This window comes from Muscardinus avellanarius (genome assembly GCF_963383645.1).
Source record: "Muscardinus avellanarius genome assembly, chromosome: 6".
NCBI lineage: Eukaryota > Metazoa > Chordata > Mammalia > Rodentia > Gliridae > Muscardinus > Muscardinus avellanarius.
This window is the reverse complement of record NC_137791.1, coordinates 34,005,190-34,032,248: the sequence shown is the minus strand read 5'-3', so window position 1 is coordinate 34,032,248 and position 27,059 is coordinate 34,005,190. Positions and strand designations below refer to the sequence as shown.

Here is a 27,059-nt window from a genome sequence, read left to right as displayed (position 1 = left end):
AGGTGCTGCTTCTGGTGAGTTCAGACTACTTGTTGGAACTTCTTGGGGCTGTGGAGCCAAAGTTGGCAATCACGGTTCAGGCCAGTGGCCCGAGATGGTGCCGGCCATCACACCAGGTCAGTCGTGTGCTCGGGCTCTTTATAGTGGATCTCTCATTCAGAGTACTGGATTTACTTTTGCCATGGTTCCCATTTGTTTTTGTTTATGCATATATTCCACTGCTGTTTTATGTTTTCTGTCAAGACGCTGCCTTCTCAGTAGTTGAATTTTATTTGTAACAGCTACTGAGATGTATTGCATCACACAGTTGCCATTTTGAATCCAGCCTTGTCAAATTCCTTTTCAGCATCTGTTGAAATGATCATGTGATTTTTGTCTGTTTATGTAATGAATTACATGGATGAGCAATGAGGTAGTAGAACTCTAAATAATCCTACTTATTCTACTATTAACAGATTTTGTGCACTAAAGAAAAAACTGAAAGTTCTTCCTTTTCTTGAGTTTATTCTGACCAAGTGGCTAACCTCATCTGTCTAAAGTAGATGTCTCTCTTTTTTCATTAAAATTTCTTCTCCAACGCTAAGATTTCAGCATTCTCTTTAAAGTGTTGTAAAAGAAGAACTGCAATTATGAAATAGCATAATACAAATGGACAGGTTCTTTATAGCAAGCTAGCATGTAGAGTGTGGTTACTGGAAGAAAGGTTAACGATTGTTATAAGAAAATGCACTGAGTTTTCCTGAGTGGTTTATTAATGTGGATAGTGAAGGTACCAGGAAGTTTGAAAGAATGGAAAGTATAAATATTGTGATCTAGAAGTTGAAGCCACTAGTGAATTTGGGGGAAAGAATTTTGCTGCTGAATAACCTAAAATTCAAAGGGCTAGGTTCTATCTATCCATGTATCTATTTACCTATGTTCTTACCTACCAATCTACCTACCTTTGTGTTTATTTGTCTGGAGAAGCCCAGGTTCTGGCAGGAGAAATAATTCAAAAGTATTGAGAGGAACTCCATTCAAATTCTCCATGACCTTCATTGTATTAAGGTAGAATGGAAGTGAGAGAAAAATTAGCCTCGAATTATGTTAACTAAAGCTACTGAGAAAATGTTTTTAAAGAGATATCCCAGTTATTCTGTGGTCAGTATGTGGATGAACATATTTTTATAAGAAAGTAAAGAGATATTTATCATCAAATAGGATGATTTTCAGAGGGCAAAGTGATGGGTTTAGATAAGAAAGAATGAGGATTGCATCAAAGTGGGAAATGTGCAAAGCAATACAGGGAGACTTGAACTTCATTTAAAATAAATAGAGGTAATGATGCAGAAGGGAATTTGACAAATTGTTCCTCAGAGGATAATGGATAATTACTGCTTGCACTGTGGTCTATGTGGTCACCCATCCTTATCTGTAGAAGATATGTTCTAAGATCACCATTGGAGGCCTGAAATAACAAATAACCCTGAACACTATATATGCTAAGTTCTCCTATACATGCATATTCATGACAAGGTTTAAGTCATCAATTAATTATAATAAAAAAGAATAAAAAAGAAAAGTAACAGTGAAGCCAGTGTGGTGGTACATGCATGTAATCCCAGTACTTGGGAGTCTGAGACAGGACAATCACAGGTTCCCAGCCAGCCTCAGCTACTTAGTGAGGCTCTCCAAAGACTTGTGAGACCTTGTTTCAAAGTAAAAAAAAATAAATAAATAAAAGGGCTGGGGCTTTGTCTCCAAGGTAAATGCCCATGGATTCCATTTCTAGTAACACACACACACACACACAGAGAGAGAGAGAGAGAGAGAGAGAGAGAGAGAGAGAGAGAGAGTAGAAATGAATAATAGAACTATGAAAGTCATATGCAGTAATAAAATTGCCAGCACCATTACTCCGACAATTGGGACCACTATTACATAAGCTAACTGAACACAAACACTGCAATGTCTAGCAGTCCATCTAAGTGACTAAAGGGATGGTGAAGTCTATAGGTTGAATATGCTGAACAAAGGGATAATCCACGACCTTGATGAGCTGGTTAGATGGTTTGAAATTTTATGACACACTCACTAAGGTACAGAGGTTAAAACTTATGAATTGCTTACTTCTGGAGTTTCAAGTTTATTGTTTTTAGACAAGAGTGGGTAATTGGAACCATGAAAAGTAAAACTGCAGATAAGGGGGTTTGAAGTATATTTGATCCAATTGAAAGAATGGGGGGGCACAATAAAATGGCAACCTTGATTTTATGGGTAGCAAAACATATGGTACTTAAAGTAAAATAGTGCAAACAACTTGGAAAATATGTTTTTCTGGATTTTCCCCATTTGATATAATAATATCCATAGAATGTAAGTAAGCAAAGACATTTCCTTGGAATTCTGAGCTTAAATAAGCAGCTGAACTGAATATATTGGTTTAGTTTTTTTCTACATTTAGATTCTATCTTAATAAGATGGTTCACATTAGAAATGTATATTAGAATCAATTTTTTCCTAATATACATACATGACAATTTTTATTAATATAAAAACTATGTGTTTGCAGGATTTGGATTATTCTATACCCATTTAACTTAAAATATAATTTGCTAAATGATTAATACATGCAAATACATTTATAAAATTAAAGAATAAAAAATAAAGAATAGAAATTATATTTTTGCAACATTTATATAAATCAAGTATTTGTCTTAAAATGATTATAAATGTTGCATAGGGGAATCGCCAGCTAATCTTTAGTTTAAATGAATAAAGCCTATGATAATTGTAAAGATTTTTGAAAAAATATGATCTAGTCAGCATATTTACTCTCTATGATATTAGCAAGATTGTTTTGTTTCATAAATAAGAAGCTGTTTCAGTGGGAGCAAACCAAATAGAAATGAATAAGCACTTGTATGAATAGAGAAATGAGCTACAAGAAGATTTTCCGGGAATGCCATGGTAACTAATCCTACTTAACCTAGGAGAATAGAAAGCAAAAGCACAAAGGAATTTATCCAAATCATCTAGTAGAGGAAAATGGAATTTTTGCATTTAAATTACTATAATCCTATCAGGAATACCAAATAAGGTACCCTAAAACCAGGTGTTTGTCTTAGAACTGTATCCTAAATACCAGTAGATAGATCATAGTAGCGTTGGAAATTTTATTGTCAGAGATAAAGATATAAGACAGTAACAATTTGTACATACAGAAGTGCTGTAACTATTAGTTTATGTAAAACTTGAGGCTGTATATGTATATACAATATAAACATATATAAAATATGCATAAATAAATGCATATGTAATATATACTATAATTATATGTATATATACACATATATAATTAAAACCATACTTTTAATTATATCTGGAAATATTAATAACTAGCTTTATATATGCATTTTTTTTACTTTTTCCTTTCCAGCTTAGATTGCCTTGATTTATTTTTTCTGCCCCATTGCTCTGACTAGAACTTCTAATATTTTGCTGAACAAAAAATAATAATAAAAATAAAAATAAAAAAAATAAAATGGAAAATTAAGCATCCTTGTTTTGTTCCTGATCTTAAAGTTCAGACTTTCAGGCTTTCTCCATTCAGTGCAATGTTAGTTTTTCACCTTTTTATTAATTGTCAGGATAATTCTGGCCTCATAGACTATGATTAGAATTTATTCCTTTTCAGTTTTTGTTTTGGTTTATTAGAATATGTTGAGAATTGTTACATTTATTTATTTTTAAGTGTTTGGTCAAATTCAGCAGTAAGGTCTTCTGATTTGGGGCTTTTTTATGGAAGACATTTTATTACTGGTAAAACTTATTACTTGTTAATGATCTATTCCATCTATTCCAATTCTCTACTGACTCACACAGGATGAGGTGTGTGTGCCAGGAATTTACCTATTTCTTCTAGACAATTCAATGTGTTGGTTTACATTTCTTGATAGCCTCTATCTTTTGTCTTTATGTTGTACTGGTAATAATGTTTTCTTATTCATTATAATTTAATTTATCAATGTCTTCTCTCTTATTAAGTATTTTTCCATATTATCTTTTTGAAAAACCAACTTTTAATTTCATTAACTTTTTGTATTGTTTTCATCCTATATTTTATTTATTTTTTCTGTTTCCTTTCTTTCATTCTTCCTTTTCTATCCCTTTCTTCTTTCTTTTTTGAAATTTGTTTATTATTACTTTATTAGTTCCTTGAAGGATAGGGAAAGTGATCTTGTATCTTTATGATTTTTTTGGTTTTGTTGAAGGAATTGATTGCTATAAACTTTGGTATGCTAGGTTTCCATTCTTATTTGCCCAAAAAGTTTAAAATTTTTTAAAGTTTTTCACTAATCCATTGGCTGTTTGGGAATATCTTGTTTATTTTGAATGTTTTTGCTTAGTTTCTAAAGTCTTTCTTGTATATGACCATACTACCCTGAAATGCTTTATCTCATCTAATTCTTTTATTGATTTATGAATATTTGTGTTTGTTTTTGTATGGAGCAGACTGAACTCAGGACCTTCCTTATGTTAGGCAAGTCCTATAATTAAGCTACATCCCCAGATCTCTTTTTTTGGTTTTGAGAGTCAGTCTCACTGTTGTCCAAGTTGCCCTCATATTTGTAATACCCCTGTCTTATACTCTCAAGTAGCTAATATTACAAAAGTATAATATCTTGTCTAGTTTCTGGATTTTGTTTTTTGGTGATTGTAATTTTTGAAGATACTTTAGAGTTTTGATTTAAAAAATATTGATACTTGTTCTGTAGCCTACCATATAATCTATCCCAGAGATTGCTACTGACAATATGTATTCTGCACTTCTCAGAGGAGTAGTAACATGTACATGAACATGCTGGGTTTTCGTGTTCTAGGCTACAGTTTAACTCCACTGTCTCCTAGTCAATTTTCTGTCTGGATGATATGAGCACTAATAAATAAGGCATTAAAGTCTCCTACCATTTTTTGTTTTATTAATCATTCTTCTCTTTTATATCTATTAATGTTTACTTTATATATTTGAGTGTTCCAATTTACTTCTTTTAGCTTTTACTTCTTTTTTTACTTCTTTTAATTCTTTTTTTAGCTTTTGATTTATTGATTGATTATTGATATAGGTATGACCATTTTTGTTTTGTTTTGGATGCCATTAGATATAATACATATTTTAATTCTCACATTTTACCATCTACATGTATCTCAAGAGATAAAGTGACTTTTCTGTAACCATAATGTAGTTGAGTCTCTTATTTTTAATTTTATTACTTTATTACTTTTGATCAGACAATTTAATCCAATTACAATTATCAATTGCTATTTACTACTGCAATTTTGTGACTACTTTTCAAGGTTTTATAGTTCCTTTTGTCCTTTATGTTTCTATATTTTTCCTTCATAGTTAGATGATTTTTATTTACTAGTATATTTTTATTCCTTTCATAGTAATTTTGATACGTCTATGATAGGTTTATGCTTTGTGGTTACCATATCTACAGATATGGTAACCAACTACTTTCAAATTATATCAAGTTAACATATATTAGAGATAAAAATAAATAAAAAATGAGAAAACTATGAATGAAAAACTGTATACACTTTATACACTTTTTCTGCTCACATTTTGAATTTTGATGTTACAATTTATATCTCTGTACATTGCCTATTATGTAATTAGGCAAGAGTTAACATTTTTTTATTTTTTGTTTCTTAGTCTTTATATTAATCATATAATTTATGCAGTATGTTTATAATACTAGATAACTCTGAATTTGTCTATATACTTACCGAAAGTATATCACAGGAGCATTTGTTTTATACTTTTACCAGTGAGTTTTATACCTTCTGGGTTTTTTATTATTATTACTTAGCAACTCCCTTTTATCAGTTTGAAGAATTCTCATTAGTGTTTCTTATAAGACAGATTTTGTCGTGATAAATTCTCTCAGCTTTTGTTTGTCTGAACTTTTTCTTGTATGTTTTTCATTCTTAAAGATATTTTTCCTGGGTGCAACACTCTTAGTTGGCCATTTTTCTCCTTCAGCATTGTGACTAATCCTTCTCCTTCCTTACTCTAAGGTTTGGGGTAAGTCTGCTGTTTATAAATTTGGAACACACATTTGTGTTGTTTGCTTCTTCTTTCTTGCTGCTTTCAGAATTTCTTTTGTTACTTTTAAGAGCTATTTAATGTTGAAAGTTTGATTGAACATTTTGGTATTTGATGATATGTGTATATTAAACAATTAGATATTTATTTCTGTCCTCATAACTTGTTTTTGTTTCTATGTGCCCTTCTAGATAAAACAGGCTGCTTATTACTTACTCTGAGCCTCTGTTCACTCCTGCTCTTTCAGTTCTAGAGAGTTTGGGTTTGCTGCAGGACTGTAGCTGACATGCACCATTGTTTCACTTATAGAGAACCCCTCAAGCCAAAAATTTGTGACAAATTCACAATTGATATGTTGTTCAGAAATGATTGGAGGAGAAACTCGAAAGAGTAGGCTGTCCTGCTGGATCTCTGCCTGGGACCAAGAGGTGATCAGATGCAGGCACTGTAAAGTTCTCCTCAGCATTGGGCCTTGCCATGGAATGTCTGGCCCTAGTTCCAAAGCAATGATTTATTCCAACCTCCCTATTCTTCCTTCAAGAAGACAATAACTTTTTCCAGTTGTGCATACTGGGTCTGGGGAAAGATGGAGTGGGCAATCACACTGAGACTGAAGACAGTGAAAGGCTGCATTGCATTGAGAGCCCTTAGCATGCCAAGAGCAGCACAGCATAGGGCAGGACCACAGCCTGCACTGCTATGTCCTGCTACTATGTCACTTTGGTTTATTTGTGACCCATAGCCAACTAAAGGTGATGGAGGTCAGAATACAGATCTGTCCCATCTAAGCTGCAGGCCTCTCCCTGCCACCAAGGTGAGTCCAAAGGCTTGAGGACAAGGGGTGCTGGATTATGCCCAGTGTTATGTTTCATTATGGCAGATACAGTGCTGAGTTCAAGGTAAAGGCCTCACCTTACTTTCCTAATCCAGTCTTTTCCCATAGTGTTCTGTCCAAGATCAGAATAGGGAAAGTAGAGTGAGAAATCTGACCAACCAAGATTCCTTATAATCTTAATTGTCCATGATATTCATAGCTTCAGGGGTCTATATGGACTTCCTGATTTATCTCAGGTCTATACTATACCTAGTGAAGATTTTATCTGATTAGGGTGGCACGTGAAACTTTCCCCTGGAAAATGTCTCCATCTAGTATCGGGGTAGATTCAGAGCCTCGATCATAAGATTTGGCCGGGATACAGGGGTTTTAGGCTTCTACCTAGTAAATTCACAATGCTGCCCAACACCAAGATTTAAGGCAGAGTCCTGTGGTTACAAAACCCATCCTATCCTCCAGCATATGGGTCTTTCTCTGTGCTGTGATACCTAAGGTCTAGAAAGAAGTGGAGTCAGTCTCTTGATTGCCAGTGCTAACTTGAAAACAGAGACTTTACAAATGAGCACTAGCTACGGAGAAGAAATATAGGGCTCTGCCCAGTGCTGGGTTTCATTGTGGTGGGCATGACATGGAGTTCCAGTTTACATTCTATATTTGATTCCTTCTTCATCCCCTTCATTGGAGGCATCTTTCACCACTGCTGTGCTGCTTGGAGTTGGGGATAATGTCTTTACTTCCTTACTTCTTCTATGGGGCTTTGCATTTGATTATACTAAACTCATGTGCTGTTGTCCTTCATTTGGTTTCTTTAGCTCTTGTGAATGTATTTTCTTTTATGAGTAGTTCAAATTGATGTTTCTGTGGGATGACATCTCTCAATGACCTTATTCCATTTTCTCATATGTACTTCCCCAATAGTCAGTATTTCTGTCTATATCACTGTATTTCAGAGCCTGAGACAGTGGTTGACACATAGCCAGTAATGACAAATGATAGGTTGAATGTACATGGTTGAATGATACTTGAATAAATAACTGAAGTAGAATTTTAAGGAAAATAGTTTATTTGTGGGATAAGTTGTGTTTTATTGTTCACTTTGGAATAGGAAATATGCAATCCCAAAACATTAAGTCATCGCTGAGCTACAACAGTATGCACATGATTTTGACAAATCTATAATTCTGAAATCAAAGGTATGCCTTTTCAGGGAGGCTGTGTCTCAGCTCTTCTGAAGCTAGGCATTTCGCTAATCCTTCTAATTTGTTCTTATTTCCATGGAACCCAAGATTCATATAACTTGAATTCTGATAATGAAAAAAAGAATGAAAATTTTTATTTGTTTATTGTATATTTAAGAATTCTAAGACTATTTTACAATGTACAAGAAATGCAATTAGGATTGGTTTCTTGACTGAGGCAACATTAGGAAATACTTATATTTCAATAATTTTAGTGAATCTGGCCCTATCATCAACTGCTACCCCATAAAGGAAATAGATATACATTTTGAGAGTTTTTGAATGAGAAGTTTTTGAAACCAGTGTCAGACAGTAAATGAAGGAAGAGAAAGGAGACATCAAAGCCCAACAAGTTTCAATCCTGTGTGCCAAAAAGTGGTAATGTTTAATGAGGAAAGAAATTCATTAATATATTCTATCACCCTCTGGGAAAAAAAGTCAAACATTCATCACTTTACAGCTATCAAAACCCAGGAAATTTAATGCAATTTTTCTATGTTGATTGAAATGTCTTGCGAACTCATCAAACGGGATACATTAAATATGTATAAATTTTGCTGGATGTGGTGGCACAAGCTTTTAATCCCTGCGCTTGGGAGCCTGAGACAGGAGGATCGCACAGGTTCGAAGCCAGCATCAGCTACTTAGTGAGGCTCTCAGTAACTTAGTGAGACCCTATTCCAAAATAAAATATAAAATAGGTCTGGGAGTATAGCCCAGAGGTAGAACGCCCCTGGGTTCCACCCCCAGTACCACCAAAAAAAAAAAAAAAAGGCACAAATTTTGTGTATATCAATTGTATTTTAACAAAATCTTTTAAATAAAAGAAAGGTCACATGAAATTACCCCCTTCATTAACATTACAGAAAATGTACCAAAACTTCTCACCAGGAAGCCAAAAAGAGGAAAATAGTTTCAAAAATCACATTTTAGGTGGGTTATTTTATTAGCCAAAAATGGAATTTAAAAAAGTGAAATGCTAATGAATATTACTCCAGTCTGTTCATAAACATGCTTCAGTATGGATGACCGTGGCTTCCTTAATTATTTTTTCATTAATTTTTAATTTAGTAGCCATCATCATGAGCTTTTTTTGGATACATCATGTTAAGCAGTATTTTTTGTCACTGTTACAAACATCTAAGGTAATAATCTTATAAGGAGTAAAGTTTATTTTGGCTCGTAGTTGCAAAGGTTTCAGTCCATGTTTAGTTGGCCCATTGCTTTTGGGCTTTTGGTAATGCAGATATAATGGGCCTGAGACCTTGAGAGAGCATAGTTATTCTTCTTCATAATAGCTGGGAAGAAAGAGACACAAGAGGTGAGGTACAGTATCGCCTTTAAGCTCACACCTCAAATGACTTAAATTCCTCCCATAAGGACCTATCTCCTAAAAGTTTTACCACCTCCTAGTAGCATCCTAGGCTAGGGCCCCAGCCTTTAATTAACAGTTTATGTGGAATATTCAAGATTCAAACTATATTGCACACTCAATAAAATAGTATTCCCAGCTTGTCTTGTGTAATCATAATCAAATTGAGATCAAACTAGTCCATGCAAGTGGAAGCAATAAAGAAAAACGTAGATGTTCATTGTCTTGGTCTAATACACTAATGAAATTTGAGGAAGCTATCAGTACAGAAAACATTCTGAAACAGAAAATGGCAAAAGCTTCCTCCAACTGTTTTTTTCCTATTTAAAAATAAATATGAAAATGGAAGTCACTGAAATACTGTTAAGTTTGATCTCTGGTGTCACTATATACTCAATATTGCCACTGTGTCAGTAATGCAGGTCCTAAGGATGTGTTAGTGTAGTGAGGCAAGATCAAATACACTGGCCCCATTCCCAGGCTCCAGAAAAAGTCATTTTCTATGATCTCACCAATAACAGATGGAGAATGACTGAAAGCTCTGTTGCTTTCTAAATAGAAAAACAGAATTTTGTTTTCCCAATAGGCTTGTAGGAGAGATGGCTTCAGCCATTAGACAGTTTTGTTAATCCTTCCAGCTGGACCATGTAAAAGAGCATGGCATAATGCTCACCATCCACGATATCTATTTATAAGAAGCAGTAAAACCAAACAAGTCTTTTGTATATTTCCTCTCTAAAGTAGTATGTACCAGTTTAACAAAATTTTAATATCATACACAAGAATAAAGGAGTCTCCGTTTATAGAGGTTCTACTTAGCAGTTTTATGCTATAGCTAAATATCACTGCTTATGTGGCTCTTTTGATCCATCCTCTGAGATATTTAGACCATTCATACTCTGATTTGGGTAAACAAATTTCAACATAGGAGTGTTCAAAAAAGGGTTAAACATGTAGCTTGAAACCACATGAGGATCTTTAGAGAATGGCACAAGCAATCTGCCTTGACATAAAAATGACTAAAATGCTCTGCTTTGCCCAAAGAAATGGGAATTCATTGTGAATGCAAAACCTAATGACTGAAAGCCAAGAGTGAATTATTCAAAGATGCATATTATAAAGAATAACTAGTTTTAATTGTGAATGTTCACTTTTTAATGTATAGTATTTGTTGTATTTCACTTGACTATATATGTGAGGGGGGAGTAATCTTCACATTTAACAAAGTCAAGTGCAATAAAACATATACTATACACTAAAAGTGAATATTTAAAATTAAACCTAATTATTTTTAAAATGAAACAACACAAAATATTGTGATGTGTAGTTTCAAGCCGTGAGAATCACTACATCTCTATGCAAAAGTAAAAGACTGCAAGACCAAGGCATAGCTATGCCACTACCCACAATGAATAGAAATGTCTGAAGATCTTGGGAAGCTCTGTTACATGACAGGCAATAGTCAAAATCAGTAGAGTATAAAAAACTGGGGCTGAACACAGAGTAAAAAATCAGTTTGATGAGTTTCTTCATCATGCTTGGGTAGATTTTCATCATCAATCGGTGCATTAATTCTATCTGGCTCCTGGAAACAGTCATTTGCTTAATAGCTCTTTTGTGACCAAGGGAGTCATACAGAATCCCAAATGACTTGACTTCCAGCTGGGGAGGAGTTTAGAAAGAAGACAAAATAATCTAACATAAATTTTCACAAATAATATGAAGAAGAAAGTTGGCACAATCTGTCTCACTATTTTGTTAGAAAAGAGCACTGTTTTCTCTTGACATAGGTCACCAAGATATAGGATAGAATTTTTATGTGGAGGTATTTCCTTGAGTCAGTATAAATGGAACAAAGTAAATGAGTGAAATACAATTTTTTTTTGCTTCTACTGTAAGCCTTTGTATTAGAAAATTTGGACATGATTCTTTGTATCTTAACTTTAAACTGTAACTTTGAAGTGACTAAAAGCAATGATTCAGTAACTGAAAATTTGGATTCACTGTAGGTTAATTTATTTGCTCCCCTGTATATTTATTGCACTCTTATGCAACTATTCCATATAATTAATTATATTATAGAAATGTTAGGACACAGACATAAAAGTATGATTATAATTTTCCTGGCAGGTGATAAAACAGGAAGAACTTGGCAAGGATCCTTTTAATTGCACTTTGTATGATCTACTGAAGTATGATGATTTTAACACTGACAAACACATGGCTCTTGAAGAATTTTATAGAGCATTCCGTGAGTACAAGATTCCATCTTTAATTCCTTTTTTTTTGTATTGCTTTACACAATATGGTATGTTAGCCTGATCTCAGAGTTACAAGCTGTTTCTTAAGAGAAGTGTTATAATTGAGAGAATTTAAATGTCTGGCTATGTTAAAACATATGTAAAAGCTAAAGTATTTGGTGGATCTAAAATGAACAGTTGGGAATAGTTGATACCTTGAATACTGTCATTGCCTAGTGATTCTGAATTAAGATTTTGATTTAACAAGGCTGCTTTCCAGGCTCTGTGAGACTAGGAGAGGCCCTTGATTATATATATAAAAAAGCATAATTACTTATACAGTAACATTTTTAAACTTCATTTTGAAAGAAAAGTGAATTAATAGATTTGGTTTGCATATATTTAGAATTGCTCTTTTTATTAGAATGAAGTACTATATTGATGCTAAAGTACTTTGGTATAATTTGTATATCTTTGTGTTGTCAAAATGTGTCTCAAAAATTAAAAAATTGCATTGTAAAATGGAATTATAAAGATGAGTTATTCCTTAAAATTCAGAAAAAGGACTATGGAACAAATAAGCGACAACAACAAAATACAGAAAGCAAATAATTATGAGATGTGTAAAGCATGATAGAGAAAAATCAATAAAAATAAAGCAAACAATTTGAAGCTATATAAAAAAAGAGAGAAAAAGAAAATTTAGCTAGTTGATATTTGAAAATCATTATAAAGCAAAGTTAAACAGGACACAATTCTATTCAGGACCTGAAACTAACCAGTATAATAGCGCATCCTTTCTCTTTCTCTCTCTCTCTCTCTCTCTCTCTCTCTCTCTCTCTCTCTCTCTCTCTCTCTCTCTTTCTCTCTCTCTCTCTCTCTCTCTCTCTCTCTCTCTCTCTCTCTCTCTCTCTCTCTCTTCTCTCTCTCTCTCTCTCTCTCTCTCTCTCTCTCTCTCTCTCTCTCTCCTCTCTCTCTCTCTCTTCTCTCTCTCTTTACATCATGTTGTAAAGATCTAATCTTTAAACTCCTACCCCACTTCACACCAGGATAATACATGTATTCGGCTAAATAAATACAGTTGAATTACATAGTAATAACTGAAAATAATTCCAATGTTAATGCAATTTAACTATTATCAGTAAAAGTATTAAATGGCTGCACAGAATTTTTATTCCAAGTAGTCAAAATATGGTAATTGTTGGTGGTATAATGGTGAAAGAAAAAGAAAGGTAAGTGTGAAGAATATGTTTTTTTGATAAAAATGACAGATGTAATAAGAATAAACTGTGTTTTTTCATATCTAGATGCGTTCTACCACAAAATTTCTAAAATTAACCCAGAAAAATTGAACAATACTAAATGAATATCCAGATGTAAAAATCAAGGCCAGAGAAAATAAAATTTTCAATAATTCAATAATTGTTTTCAAGTATATACAGATATCTTGATTTTCAGTTTACTATTCTTTCTGACATAGAAAAATTAAAAGTAAATAAAGGCTATTTTTCAAGCATGAAAGTTAATAAAAATAACATATTATCAAGTTAATCTATAGCATTAATTACTATTATAGAGTTATAACATTTTTTATAAAATAATCTTTGCCTTTGTATAAAAATTATTTTAAGATTTTTCCATACACATTGTATGGTAAATTATTCTTAATTTTTCTCCTGCTATTTTTGTATTTACTAGAAGACATCCTTTTATTTTTACTAAGGCATTTAAAATATAGTGTGAGTATCAAATATTTCATATTGGCTAACAAACTTGAAAATCTATTTAGTGGCATCTAATAAATGGTAAACAAGGTCAGTGACATGGTCTTCACTATTTAAAGGAAATACTAGGTTCTCTGTCTGTGACAGGCAGCTCTCACACTGGAAATCTGTTTTCAAGAGTATTTTCAGTAAAGTGTGCACACCTTATTTTGAAAAGATTTTTTTAAAAAATTAAAAATGACTATTTTATGCAAAGTTGTATTTTAGTTTCTTCCAGTAAAAAAAAATCAATGTAAGATTAAGCATAATCTGCATAATATACTGTATTTCTTTCCTTATTTAAGTATCTAAGGAAATGAAAGTGATTCTTCATCAGACAAAATGACCATTTAAATTGAGCCATTTAATTTGAGAAGTGATAATCAAATAAATGTGTATATTTACTTATTTTGTAATTACATGATGAATTGATATTACATGAATATTGACTTTAGAAATAAAATATTCTTTCTTGTTTTTAAATATTTAATTTTTATATTGGTTCAATGTAGTCATGCATCTTAATGAAGTGCATGTACACACATCACTCATTTAGTCCTTCCTCACTTCCTCTCCCATTTCCTCCCCCTTCCCTACTTCTCATATTCAGCTTAGTGATTGACTTTGATATGTTTCTGAATGTACATCATGTATATTAGGGAATTTCCCTCTTATTCCTTTCAATCCCTGTCAGTTAGGTAGCCCTCCTATATGCTCATTTATGGTTTCTCCTTCTTCATCTATATTTCTTCCTAGGAACCTTTTTCTTCCCAGCTTCCACATATTAGGGAGAATATCTGATCTTTTACTTTCTGTTACTGACTAATCTCACTTAGCACAATATTCTCCAGTTCCATCTATTTCCCTGTAAATAACATAATTTTGTTCCTCTATAAGGCTGAGTAAAATTCTATTGTGTAAATATCCCATAATTTTGTAACCCATTCATGTTCATCTGTTGGCAGACATCTTATTCAGGTTTTCTTCTTTTGTTCTTTTTTTTTTTTTTTTTTTTTATACTGGGGATGGAACCTAGGGGCATTCTACATTCAAGCGACACCTCCAGCCCAATGTTTTATTCTTTATTTTGAAACAGAGTCTCACTGAGTTGCAAGGGCCTCATTAAGTAGCTGAAGCTGTCCTCAAGCACGATCCTCCTGTCTCAGCCTCCAGAATGCTGGGAGTACAAACATGTGCTACAACACCTGACTCTTATTCAGGTTTTCTAACAATGAAAAATGGTATAATTGATTACCCAAAGAAGAAATATTTATTCAAAAATAATTTCTATATGCTGTATTTCTTGAATTAAATATTAAGTATCTTGATTATAGTAATAAACAGAAAAGTTGTATGAAATGAGGAATGTGAGCCAGGAGTGGTGGGCAAGCTTGTAATCCCCGTGCTTGGGAGGCGGAGACAGGTGGATCGCACAGGTTCAAAGCCAGCCGTGCTGGTTTAAGAGACTGTTTCCAAATAAAAAGGCATAAAAATAGGTCTGGGAGTGTAGTCCGAAGGTAGAATGGTTTCCAGGAACCCCTCTACCACCAAAAAAAGAAAAAGAAAAAGAAAAAGAAAAAGAAAGAAAAAAAAGAAAGAGAAAATAAGAAAAGAAAAGAAATGAGGAATGTGGATAATTCTAACTGCTTCCTGAGGTTCTATTAAGCAATCCTAAATAGGAGTTCCTCAAACTAAATATACATATTCTCAGATATGCATATATTTTAGTGTATTCAACGTGTGTGTGTGTGTGTGTGTGTGTGTGTGTATGTGTGTGTTAATTGAGATGGAACCATGGGACATTCTACCTCTGAGCTACAGCCCTCAGCCCTATTTTTTATTATTTATTTTTTAAACAGTCTCTCACTGAATTTCAAAGGGCCTCACTAAATAGCTAAGTCTGAGTACCTCAATCCTCCTGTCTCTGCTTCCCAAATGATGGGATTGCAAGTGTGTGCCACCATGTCTGGCTTTTACTTCTAATATCACACTTAAGTAAATTCATATTATTTAAAAAGTTATTATTTTTTTTTTCTTTTGTTGAGGTACTGTGGATGAGACCCAAGGGCATTCGACCTCTGAGGTACACCACTACTTTTTATTCTTTATTTTGAAACAAGGTCTCACTAAATTGCAGAACACTTCACTAAATAGCTGAGGCTGGCCATGAACCTGCAATCCTCCTGTCTCAGCCTCTCAAGTACTGGGATTACAAGAGTGTGCCACCACGCCCAGCTAAAAAATTTTTACATGTAGAAAAATCCAATGTCCGATGCAAGAATAATACATTACCATTGAACCATATATTTACTCTAATTACATAATACCTATTTTTCTCCTCCTTAAGAAGAAATAAATGAGATTCTAAAATTATCAATTATTAAAAACATGAAATAGTTATTTAAAATCACATTAATTATTTATGCTATTTTTATTCAAACTGGCATTGCTCTTTATATAAAACTTTCTATTGGAATATAAATTTGATGACATAAAGAAATGAAAATTCATTTTTCTAGGAAGTCACAATTGCTATGCTATAATATAACTTATGGAAATCATTTAGGGTCAGAGAAATAAAAAGTATATCACATTAACTTTCATAGATTCTATATTTTTATTATATGAAGAGTTTTACTTGAGAAAACTAACAACATTTAGTAGACAGAATGAAGTTTTTTCATTAAAGTTTAAAGGTGATGTAGCTAGAATCAAAGTTGTGGTAATAAAACTGACAGAAGTTGGCCCTTATTTGTAACAAATAAGAAGAATCATTTTGACTTGATGAGTGATATTAAATATACCTGTTAGGGAAAGGATTGAGTCAAGAATAATATCTTGACTATTTTTTTCTAGCTCATGTATATAACTGGCAATGATATTTATTATTCTGGGGAATACATAAACAAGTATGGGAAAATTAATGAGTTAAATTTACATATGTTGACCTATTCAGAGAAAACACTCTATAATTCCTTCAACTGATCGAAGAATTTTGTAGCACAAAGCTGAAGTGAAAGATTTGGGCCAGTAATAAAGATATACATAACATAGATAGGAAATGAAAAGACAGGTTCGGTGGTATAGGCTTATAATCCCCGTACTTTGGAGGCTGAAAAAGGAGGATCTCAGTTTTATGGTTAGTGAGGTCCTCCTCAACTCTTTCAAAGTAAAGAATAAAAATTAGGACTGGGGTATAGCTCAGAAGTGCAATGCCTCTGTTTTCAATCCCCAGTACTGCAAATAAATAAATAAATAAATAAATAAATAAATAAATAAATATCTTGTATTACTCAGGTGAACATGTAAATACGTAAAGAGAAAAGTATGGGGACAAGAAGAATAGTTGGTAATAGTTGGTCTTAAAGGGCTACAATACCAAAACATCATAGACTATGTGAAGTATACAACAGAAATTTATTTCTCACAGTTCCTGAGTCTTGGAAGTGGAAGTCCAAGGAAAAGGTACCAGACAATTCAGTGTATTTCAAGGGCTGTCTTCCTGGCTTATCCACAAGTAGTCATCTGCACCTTTCTGTCATAGAGAGGAAGACAGCTCTCTGGTGTTTCTTTTTATAGGTAAATTATACCTATTGCAATGAAACAGACCATTTTCATCTTAACCTTAATTTTTAGTTCCTTATGGGCTTTGTATTAGATTGTATTCTGGCCGAGGGTTTAGGCTTCAATATAGGAAGTTTGTGCAGTAGAGGCTTCAGTTCAGTCTTTGACAGGAATCAAAACTGAAAAGCACATGGAGTGGTAGGAAACAAATCAAGAGTGTAGTCTCATAAAGTTTCAGTAAATAAGAATTGACCAACAGTTTCCAAGGTTGTGTCCAAAACAAGAATGCACACTGGAATTGCTAGTGAAGAAGTCATGGTTAACATTGGCAATAGCAATTTTAAGAGAAATGCAGTGATTGAAGCAACAGGGTTTATTGTTGAGAAGTTTGATGTAAAAAATAAAATTGAAAAAATAATGTTAATCAAAGAAAAGACTGTATAAGAGTATATAAGTATTCATTAAGTTGTGACACACATATTTAAATAAAACCCAAAAGCTCATGAATGTTTTTTTTTAAATGGTCATAGTTTTTTGTTGTTATTGGTGTGTGTGTGTGTGTGTGTGTGTGTGTGTGTGTGTGTTAATGGAGCTGGAACCCAAGGGAATTCTACCTCTGATCTATACCCCCAGCCCTGTTTTATTTTTTATTTTCAAACAGGGGCCATAAGGATAACATTTAAGGGAAAGGAAGGAAGATGGGGTGAAAGCAAAAGGCAGAGAAGGGAGGTGATCTGTGGTGTTGGTAACATTTTATCCATTTATTTTTTATTTTATCTGCATGGTGATGTCTCAGGCATTTTCACTTTGTGGTAACTTATTGACATATACATTATAATTTCTCAAATTTTGTATCTCTGCTATATTTAAACACCCAAGTATATCAGGACACCTGAATAAATTATCTCCGGAGAAGAGAGAATTATTCCTGAAATTATGGCTGAAAAGCTGAATTATCTCTGAAAGATAATATGCAAAGAAAGCCATAGACGATTTTAAGCTCACCCAAATCTGGGAAGCATTGTGTTGGATGTTAAAATAGTTCTTACAAAATAACCCCTGATGCACATCATTGTAATGTGTAAATTTGGAGGAACTTAATTTGAACAACACATTTGGAGAATAATTCTTTTGCTATATGCTTGGATATATAACTAAACATGATTTTTTTTTTAAAATCAGGTCTGGGGATGGAACCCAGGGGCATTTGACCTCTGAGCTACAGCCTCTGCCCTATTTTTTTATTCTTTATTTTGAAACTGGGTCTCACTGAGTTGCAGAGGGCCTCCTAAGTAGCTGAGGCTGTCCGCGAACCTTGATCCTCCAGGTCTCAGCCTCCCGAATGCTGGGATGACAAGCGTGTGCCACCATGCCCGGCCATGATTTTTTAATTTTATGATTATAACTCATTCTCTTAGAATTGGTATTTCTTGAGTAGCACCACTAGCTTTATTATCTATTGGGTAGGTTTTACTTTATGTTGCTGTTAGTCTCTCATTTCTTCAGAACGTAAGACTGTTCAAAACAATTGCTGAGACACAGGCTATGGTCATGCATTACAAAAGGATAGTTTCTTGCGTTGAAACAAAATAAATTATTTTTACACACTAACCCTTAATAGAAAGGGAACAAGAGAGGAAATGCCAATTTAAACTATAATTTTAAAAGAATGAAAGTGTTAGAATCTTTCCATCTGAGATGACCCTGTCCTCCACCTTGTCCTCCAATTTCCAAGTGCTAAAATGACCTTAATCAGCCAAAGGTGTTCTGCTTCCATAGTTCTTCACACCTATAGCCTTGGGCATTCTCTGCACACTGATCTTTTATTGGTAAAGTCTCCCTGCTGATCTAATTATATGTAATCAAAAAAGAAAACAAATAAACACTTTAGATTGTCTTTTATTTCAAGTAAAGCCTATATATTTAATTCTTAAGGTATGTGTTCTTAACTCATACAAATATTGACAGTAAAAAAATTTCCTGACTCAAAATTGAAATAAAATCAATAAAATGAAAATTGATGAATCATTCTTATTTTCTACACCATAAAATATCAAATATCTTTTAAGTCATAACTTTGTTCATCTCACTTAATTTGTTTCCCACTGATTGAAGCATGATAGTCTGTGGTAGGTTTTGCCTGAGGTAATGTTTGTAGACTTTTAAATCATTTCTGTAAATCATTGTAACATTGGCTGAATAGCTCCATGCTCTTTCTGCCAGTTTCTCAGGAACACTTTGAATGAGCCCTATATTGCCCTATGTGTATATCTGATACCATAACTAAATAATTCTTTTCTCAAAATGGCCCAAATACATAAGCCATTTAGGTCCCCTGCAATATGATTTTGTGACTATTTCTCAGCAGCTTCTGTACCTTGACTTTTATGTAGGGGACACCAGCTATGTTGCTCTCCAAACTGATACCCTTAGGCACGACAGTTGCTACAGCTTTGAACCAAACCCCCAGATTTATTTAATTTTAATTTTTAATTGAGTAAATTTATGGGATATGGTGTCATATTTAGATTAAATGTATACAATCTGCAGCAATTAAATCAGGGTGATTAACATTTTTCTCTAAATATTTTTTAAAAATTAATATGTAGTTATACATATTATATGGTACAGCGTAATAGTTCAATCCATAAAAATGGTGTTCTTATAGAATCAGGGTGATGAATGTTCCCATCTCCTTATTATTACTTTATGTTTGGGGCCTTTGAGCTTCTCTATTTTTGTTCACCAAAAATATTTAGTATGATATTGTGTACCTTATTCACCCCACTGTACTATAGAACACAAAACTTATTTCTTCTCTCTGTTTTGTGGTATTCCTTCCCTACCTCTTTCCCCCTTCTATACCAACTTCCTCAGGCTCTAAAAATAAACACTATATATCCAGTTGGGCTCTGAAAGCATAGGCCTAATATTAGGTGAAATAAGTCAAATACAAAAAAGGCAAATGCTTCACGTTCTCTCTTAGCTTCATTTAAAAATATCTTAGCAGGGTTCAGTTCCCACACCTGTAATCTCAGTACTGGGAGGCTGAGACAGGGAGGATTGCTGCTTCTAAGCCAACTTAAACAGCTTCAGGAAACTGAGCAACTTAGAGACCCTGTTTCAAAAACTATGTATATAATAATAAAATAAAAGGATTGAGGGGTGTAGCTAAGATGTAAAATCCTTCTGAGTTTAACTTCCAGTAGCAAAATTTATCAATCAATAAATAAAAATGAAAATATCTAAAAATTTTTTTATTGGTGCACTGTATTCATACATCATAATGGGATACAAAAAAAAAAAACTTTTGTAGACATACATGCACACATCGCCCAATTATCCCCTACTCGATCCCCACCCAGTTCCCTCCCCATCTCTCTTTCACATGCTTGGCTTAGTGGTTGACATCTAGTATTATAGCAATTTATCCAAAATTAACAATGATAATCTCACAGAAGAGTTTCATTTGTCTGATACCAAGCTTTTGATGACTTAAAGATAACATTTCAATATTTCTTTTTTGCTTTCTTTACTTTCTTTCTTACCAGAGAATATTTTTTCTTTTTTTAAGTGAAACTATCATACCTTTATTTATTTATTTTTCAGAAAAAAACTATCCTAATATGAAATATGGACTCTAGATATCCAAAACGATCTCGAAAAAGAACAAAGCTAGTTGTATATTTTCTATAAAGCTACAATAATTGAAATAGTATAATACTGTTATAAAGGCAGATATATAAACCATAAGAGTTAAATAAAAGCCTAGAGATAAATTCTTCCATATATTGTCAAGTTATTTTTGGCAAGGTTTCCACGAACATTTGATGAAGAAAATAATAATCTTTTAACTAAATATTGTTGAAAGATAAAAATTACATGAAAAAAATAAAATTGGACCCTTACCTAACACCATATACAAATATTAACTCAAAATAGATAAAACACCTAAATATAAATCTAAAGACTATAAACTTTTAGAAGAAAATCTGGGTCATTAAACCTCACAGAATTGAAATTGGCCGTGATTTCTTGGATATGATTTCAATAGCACAGGTAACAGAAGGGTAAACAAACTCCCTAAAAATTAAAAAAATATATATATATCCAAAGACAATGTAAACAGAGTTAAAAGTTACTGATAGAATGGGATAAAATATTTCCAAGTGCTATATATGAAGGTATATTAATATCTCAACTAGACATCCTAAAAATTAACAACAATAAAGGCAAACAATACAATTTAGAGATAGGTAAAAGACTAACATAAATAATGAATCTCCACAGATAACCAATCTTAGTTGTCTATTGGATGGAAAATCTTGTTTCTCTGGTTCTGGTGTGTGTTACCTATTTCTTCTTTGTAGTTAATCTCTTTGAGTATTTTCTCTAGTGCTGGTTTTGAAGACATAAATTCCTTCAGTTTCTGTTTGTCGTGGAAGCTTCTTATTTCCCCATCTAATTTGATAGAAAGTTTTGCTGGGTAGGAAATTTTTGGCTTGAAGTTGTTTTCTTTCAGAGTTTGAAATACGTTACTCTAAGCCCTTCTGGCTCTCATGACTTGGTTTGGGAAGTCTGGAGTGATTCTAATTGGTTTGCCTCTGAATGTCACTTGGCCCTTTGTTTTTGTTGCCTTTAAGATTCTCTGCTTGGCTTCCACATTGGTCATTTTGACAATTATGTGGCATGGGGATCCTCTTCTCCCATCCTGTCTAAAGGGAGTTCTATAAGTTTCCTGGACCTGTGTATCGACCTCTTGCTCTATGTTTGGAAAATTTCCTGCTATTACTTCCTTGAAGATATTGTTGATCCCTTTTGTTTCACCTTCTTTTCCCTCTTTTATTCCAATTATTCTTAGGTTAGCTATCTTAAAACGGGCCCATATTTCTTCAGCGTCAGATTCCTGCTGTTGGATTTTTTTTTCTAAATTAGAAACTATGCGTTTATTTTTGGAGTGATCATCTTCTAAGAGTGAAATTCTATTCTCCATGTGGTCTAATTGGTTGTTTGTACTTTGAATTGAGGGCTTTTCTTCATTAATTGCATCCTTTATCTTTTTTTGGCTCTCTTTGAATTCTTTTCAAAACACCTCTATTATTTCTACAGTTATTTTCCTGATTTGATCTTCTAGAAATCTCTGAATTTCTGTTTTATTGGGTTCTGATGTTGTAGGGTTGTGGGCATTCATTGCTCCATTGTTATTCCTCTTTCCCATGATTTGGAAGTTTGTGCCTTCTCTGGGTTCATCCCTTGGGTCACTACGACTTCACTTAAGATGCTCTGGATCTTGAGTCTACGGTATCTCAGTCCCCACTACTCCTTTACTAGGTTGTATTGCAGGGTCTCAGACCCAGGGAGTCAATCGAAGCTGCTTTAGACCATGGTGGGTGCCAGGTTGGGCGTTTTTCTATGGTGTGATATCTCTACCACTGCCACTCCCCTCACTGCATCAAGTCCCTGGGAGTGCAGTACTGGTATTTCTCCTCTAGGGGCCGCAATTTGACTCACTGTTGTTGAGTGCGCTGATGGAGCTGTAGTGGACTCGGTGAATTCGCTGCTGCTGCCGCTGATGGCAATATGGCACCACTGCCACACCCTCGACCGTGAGGCTGGTGTATTTCTTCTCTGGTTTTGAGCTCCGCTCTGAGTCCCTGCAGGGTGTGCTGAGCCCAGCCACTGGGAGCTTAAATGCTCCCTGAGCCAAAAAAATCTGACAAAATCTGCCCGGCTGTTCCACAGCGGCTCACCTCGGCTCACTGACTGCTGCTCCTCTCTGGAGCCTGGTGGGCTGTTGAGTGTGTTGGTCTGTAGCTGTCCATTGAACTCGCCGCTGTCGCCAGCAGTAAGGCGCTGTTGCCGCGTCCTCAGCCGTGTGGCCGGCGTATCTCCTCTCTGGCTCTGAGCTCCGTTCTAAGTCCCCCTCCTCTCTGGGGCCTGGTGCTGTAAGGGAAGATGGCACCTGTGCCACTGCAGTACTGTGGTCTGGTTTCTTTCTGGTGTCTCATTTTTCCAGCCCTCTTTTTCTCTGTCCCTTGTAATTACATTTTTTGTTTCTCTGCTGATGGTGTTTTCTGGCTATGAAAGGTGCTGATTTTGTGCTAATAGAGATTGGTTGTTAGCGGCGCTTGTAAGCCCCACTTTTCTCCATCGCCATCTTCCTGGAAGTCCCTAAAATTTCTAAATGACATTTTTATTACTGAAGTTTAATTTTTAACTGAACATGTGCTATTTAACAATTTAAAATAATGTGAATGTAACTCAACATCTTTAAATAACTAGATATTTTATGAACTTTATTTTTCTAGTTAATCTGGGACAAAATATTGCATTTTCATTTTATTTAAATGGATAAAATTTATTTATTTTTTGTAATATGCTTTTATTGATGCAATATACTCTCATATCATAATGTAAATCAGGTTGACAATGACATACATGCACATACCATTGGTGCTGCCACCACCCTGCTTTCTCATTTTTCCCCTTCCCAGTACAGAGTACTTAGATTGACATAGTTACATCCACATGTGTACACAGAGTGATTATAGTATTTGCTTATCAACCTCTGTCTTCTCCCTTCTCTTTACATAAACCATCTTCCTGGCTCTACTGAGATTTTTTCCTCCATTATCAGGAGTCACTCTGGTATCCCAATTACCCCCTAGTGTGCACATAATTGAGAAGTTTATAACCCTTCACTTTCTGTGACTGATTAATCTTACTTAACATAATATTTGTTCTCCAGGTCCTTCTATTTTTCTTACAAATGACATAATTTTGTTCTTAAGAAGATAAAACACCATCCATCCTAATACTTTTTATTTTCTAGAATTTATATTTAAATAAATATAAATCCATTTTAGTAGAATTTTACTTATTCCAAGTATAATTACATAATCAATATAAAATATGGTATTTTTCATTCTTCTAACTATAGCAAGTTTTTGAAATCTTGTGTATATTTTACATTGTAACATAAGTCAATTTTGATACTATGAAAGTTCAGTAGCTACATGTAATTGTTTGCTACCAATATTACACAGGGTAATATTAGAGTATCAAAAAAGGTAATAATATCTATCTATAATTGTATACTATTTTTTAAATATGAACTTCAGTGCAAAATTCAATTGCATACAAATGACATAGTATGAACTTCAAGTTCATCCTCATTTTTTTCAAAAAATATAAAAAATATAAAAACATACATAAGTAGGAATTATTTTATTTTGACAAAATGGTTTATTTTTAACCAAATAAGACTGCTATATTTTGGAAACTCAAGTTACTCAGGAGGATATTTCTTTTAGAAAGAAATTAAAGTGCTGGGGGTATGACTCAGTTGTAGAATACTTGCCCAGCATGTGAGACTCTAGGCAGTTGTATCTCAGAAGCTAAAAAAAAGTAACATAAACAAAACCAATACAAAATTATAATGCCATCATGTTAGTTTTCTATCACCTATTGTATTATTAATGATTATTTAATTCATTCATATATTTTCAACCAACTGTTAGTACCATTCAAATTATTTTTTATTTTAAAAATATTATTTTATTATATATTATTTGTCTCTCATGATTAATACAATAAAAAGGAAAAAAGGAAATGCATCAATCATGTAAATGTTCCAGTGTAAGACTGTTCAATTGGAGGATAAAATTGTTCCCACTCTGTTATTTCAGTACAATAATTAAGAGTGGAACAACTTCTATTCATCTTATGCAACTTTAAATACACCTGAATTACTGCTTTATATTCAGTTTTTTGACAACATTATGTTCAGTGAATTCAGCTAACCACAAAAAGAGAAGGGACATATGTTTTCTCTAATATGTCCAAACTAGGTAGTATTGGGGATACCAGAGGGAAGTTAGATAATGGAGGAGGAACTTCAGCCAAGCTAGAAAGGAAGGATAGGAGAGGAAGAAGGCTGAGGTTGATTAATGGAGGAGCTACATTTGAATATGTGTACAAGATGAACATAGCATGGTCAACCTGGACACTTGTTGTTGGGAAGGGGGAAGAGAGGAAGCAGGTGGAGGAGGGCACCAAGCACTGTCTGAATATATATCATTTTCAATATGATTCACATAAAAGTTAAAAACTAAAAAGTATTAGAAAAGAAAAAATACTAAAAATAGCTTTGTTTTACTGTTATATCTAAGAACTCAATAGAAATACTATACTATATTTAACATAACCTAATAATTATTTAATATGTAGATAAATACTGAATTATTTCATACTGCCTCAGGGTCACTACAATGAAATTATATGTATGTATACATGCATGGATTTATATTTTTAAAAAATGTGCAAAATACCTAAACATGCCTCAAAATAATTCAAAGCATACTTTGGTGGTAATTTATTTTACAGATATAGGAAAATTGACAATGCACATCGATCTTTATACTTTTATACAGGTAATTAATTTGATCACCTATTTAAAATGTGTGTGTCTGAGACACTATTGATTTTATCTACTGAATGTTTTACTCTATATTATCCAATAAAATAGTTCGATATTTTCAGAAAATTACATTTTACACTTTTGTCCTTAATTTTTTACTGGTACCTATCAATAAAGTGTTAGTGAATAAATAAATTCATCATAAACTACCATTGCTATGACCCTTAATAAAATTTGAGATGATAATTTTCTATAATATATAATGAAAATATTTATTAAATTCATAATGAATATTTTATACTCAGATGACAATTTTAAATTATGGATAAAAGTTAAATAAAAATCTTAATATAAATGAAATAGAGGCACCTACTGCTGTTAGCTGTCTAACCAAGGATTTCATTAAGCTCTTCATTCTAGTATCATCTGCTCATTATAAAATGTGCTTATTATGAAATGTTTTCTCTTAATGGCAACTGTTCCTATGAAAAGTAATCAAACGGTGTAAACATTCTCTCATATAAAAATGTATACTTTTTTCTTGAAAACTTATGAAACTCATAAGTTAGGAAGCTCATAACTTATCAGGCTGTGACAAGAAGATCACTTAGGGTGTAGCTTGGAGGTAGAATGTCCCTGGGTTCAATCCCCATAACACACACGCACACACGCACGCACGCACGCATGCATGCACGCACGCACACACGCACTCACTACACCAGAAATAATAGAGATAAAAGAAATAAACACTCACATATAGGGTCTAATAATTTCAAAAAGAATTCCAAGATTATTCTATCCAAGACAGTTTAGTTTCATCAACAATTAGCCCTGGGAAAACTGGATCCACAAACAAAACAAGCCAAGTTGGACTTGTACCATGCACACTAAGCCAGCTTTCATGCTCAATGTTCTACTGCTTACCTCTCACCCTGTTTCCCATCCCATTACACCAAAGTATTGCCTTGCTCATAGCTAGACCCAATGAAGTACTTTAAGTCTTTATTTTACTTGATGTCTCCTCACTATGAGAAATTGATCTCTATTCTTTTCAACATAAATGTTTATTTGCCTTGGTTATTCAGGCACCATATTTCAGATATTTCAGAGCCAGACTCTTCTCTCATGTCAAGAAGAGCAGAAGCAAGAAAGACAAATGAAACAAGAAAATTCAACCGAATACATGTAAATAAATGAGAACAGTTAGAAAAATAAGTTTTCAAAACAGTATCAAAACATATGCATTAATCAAAAGCTTATTTTTATGGCTTATGATTTTGTTAATGCTAGTAGTTTTAAGTTAGCATATAATTTTCCAAGTAGGTATAGTATCCTTGTTGAGTGTTTTGTTTGTTTGTTTGTTTGTTGTTGTTGTTTTTGCAGATCTGGGGCTGAAACCCAGATGCAATTTGACCTCTGAGCTACACCATGCCCAATTTTTCATTATTTATTTTGAAACAGGGTCCCACTGAGTTGCAAAAGGCCTTACTAAGTAGCTGAGGCTGTCCACGAACCACGATCCTCAGATCTCAGCCTC

General features: G+C 33.5%; 1 protein-coding gene across 3 annotated transcripts in view; it reads left to right on the top strand.

Annotated features, from left to right (window-relative positions):
• The window catches only part of FSTL5 (follistatin like 5), a gene marked incomplete at both ends in the record, with an annotated part of 758,080 nt that overhangs the window by 378,115 nt on the left and 352,906 nt on the right, over window positions 1-27,059 (top strand). For all 3 annotated transcript variants that reach the window (XM_080697087.1, XM_080697086.1, XM_080697085.1), the window contains one exon: window positions 11,667-11,787. In XM_080697087.1, the coding sequence (XP_080553213.1) occupies window positions 11,667-11,787 (121 nt within the window). The remainder of the gene's footprint in view (window positions 1-11,666; window positions 11,788-27,059) is intronic.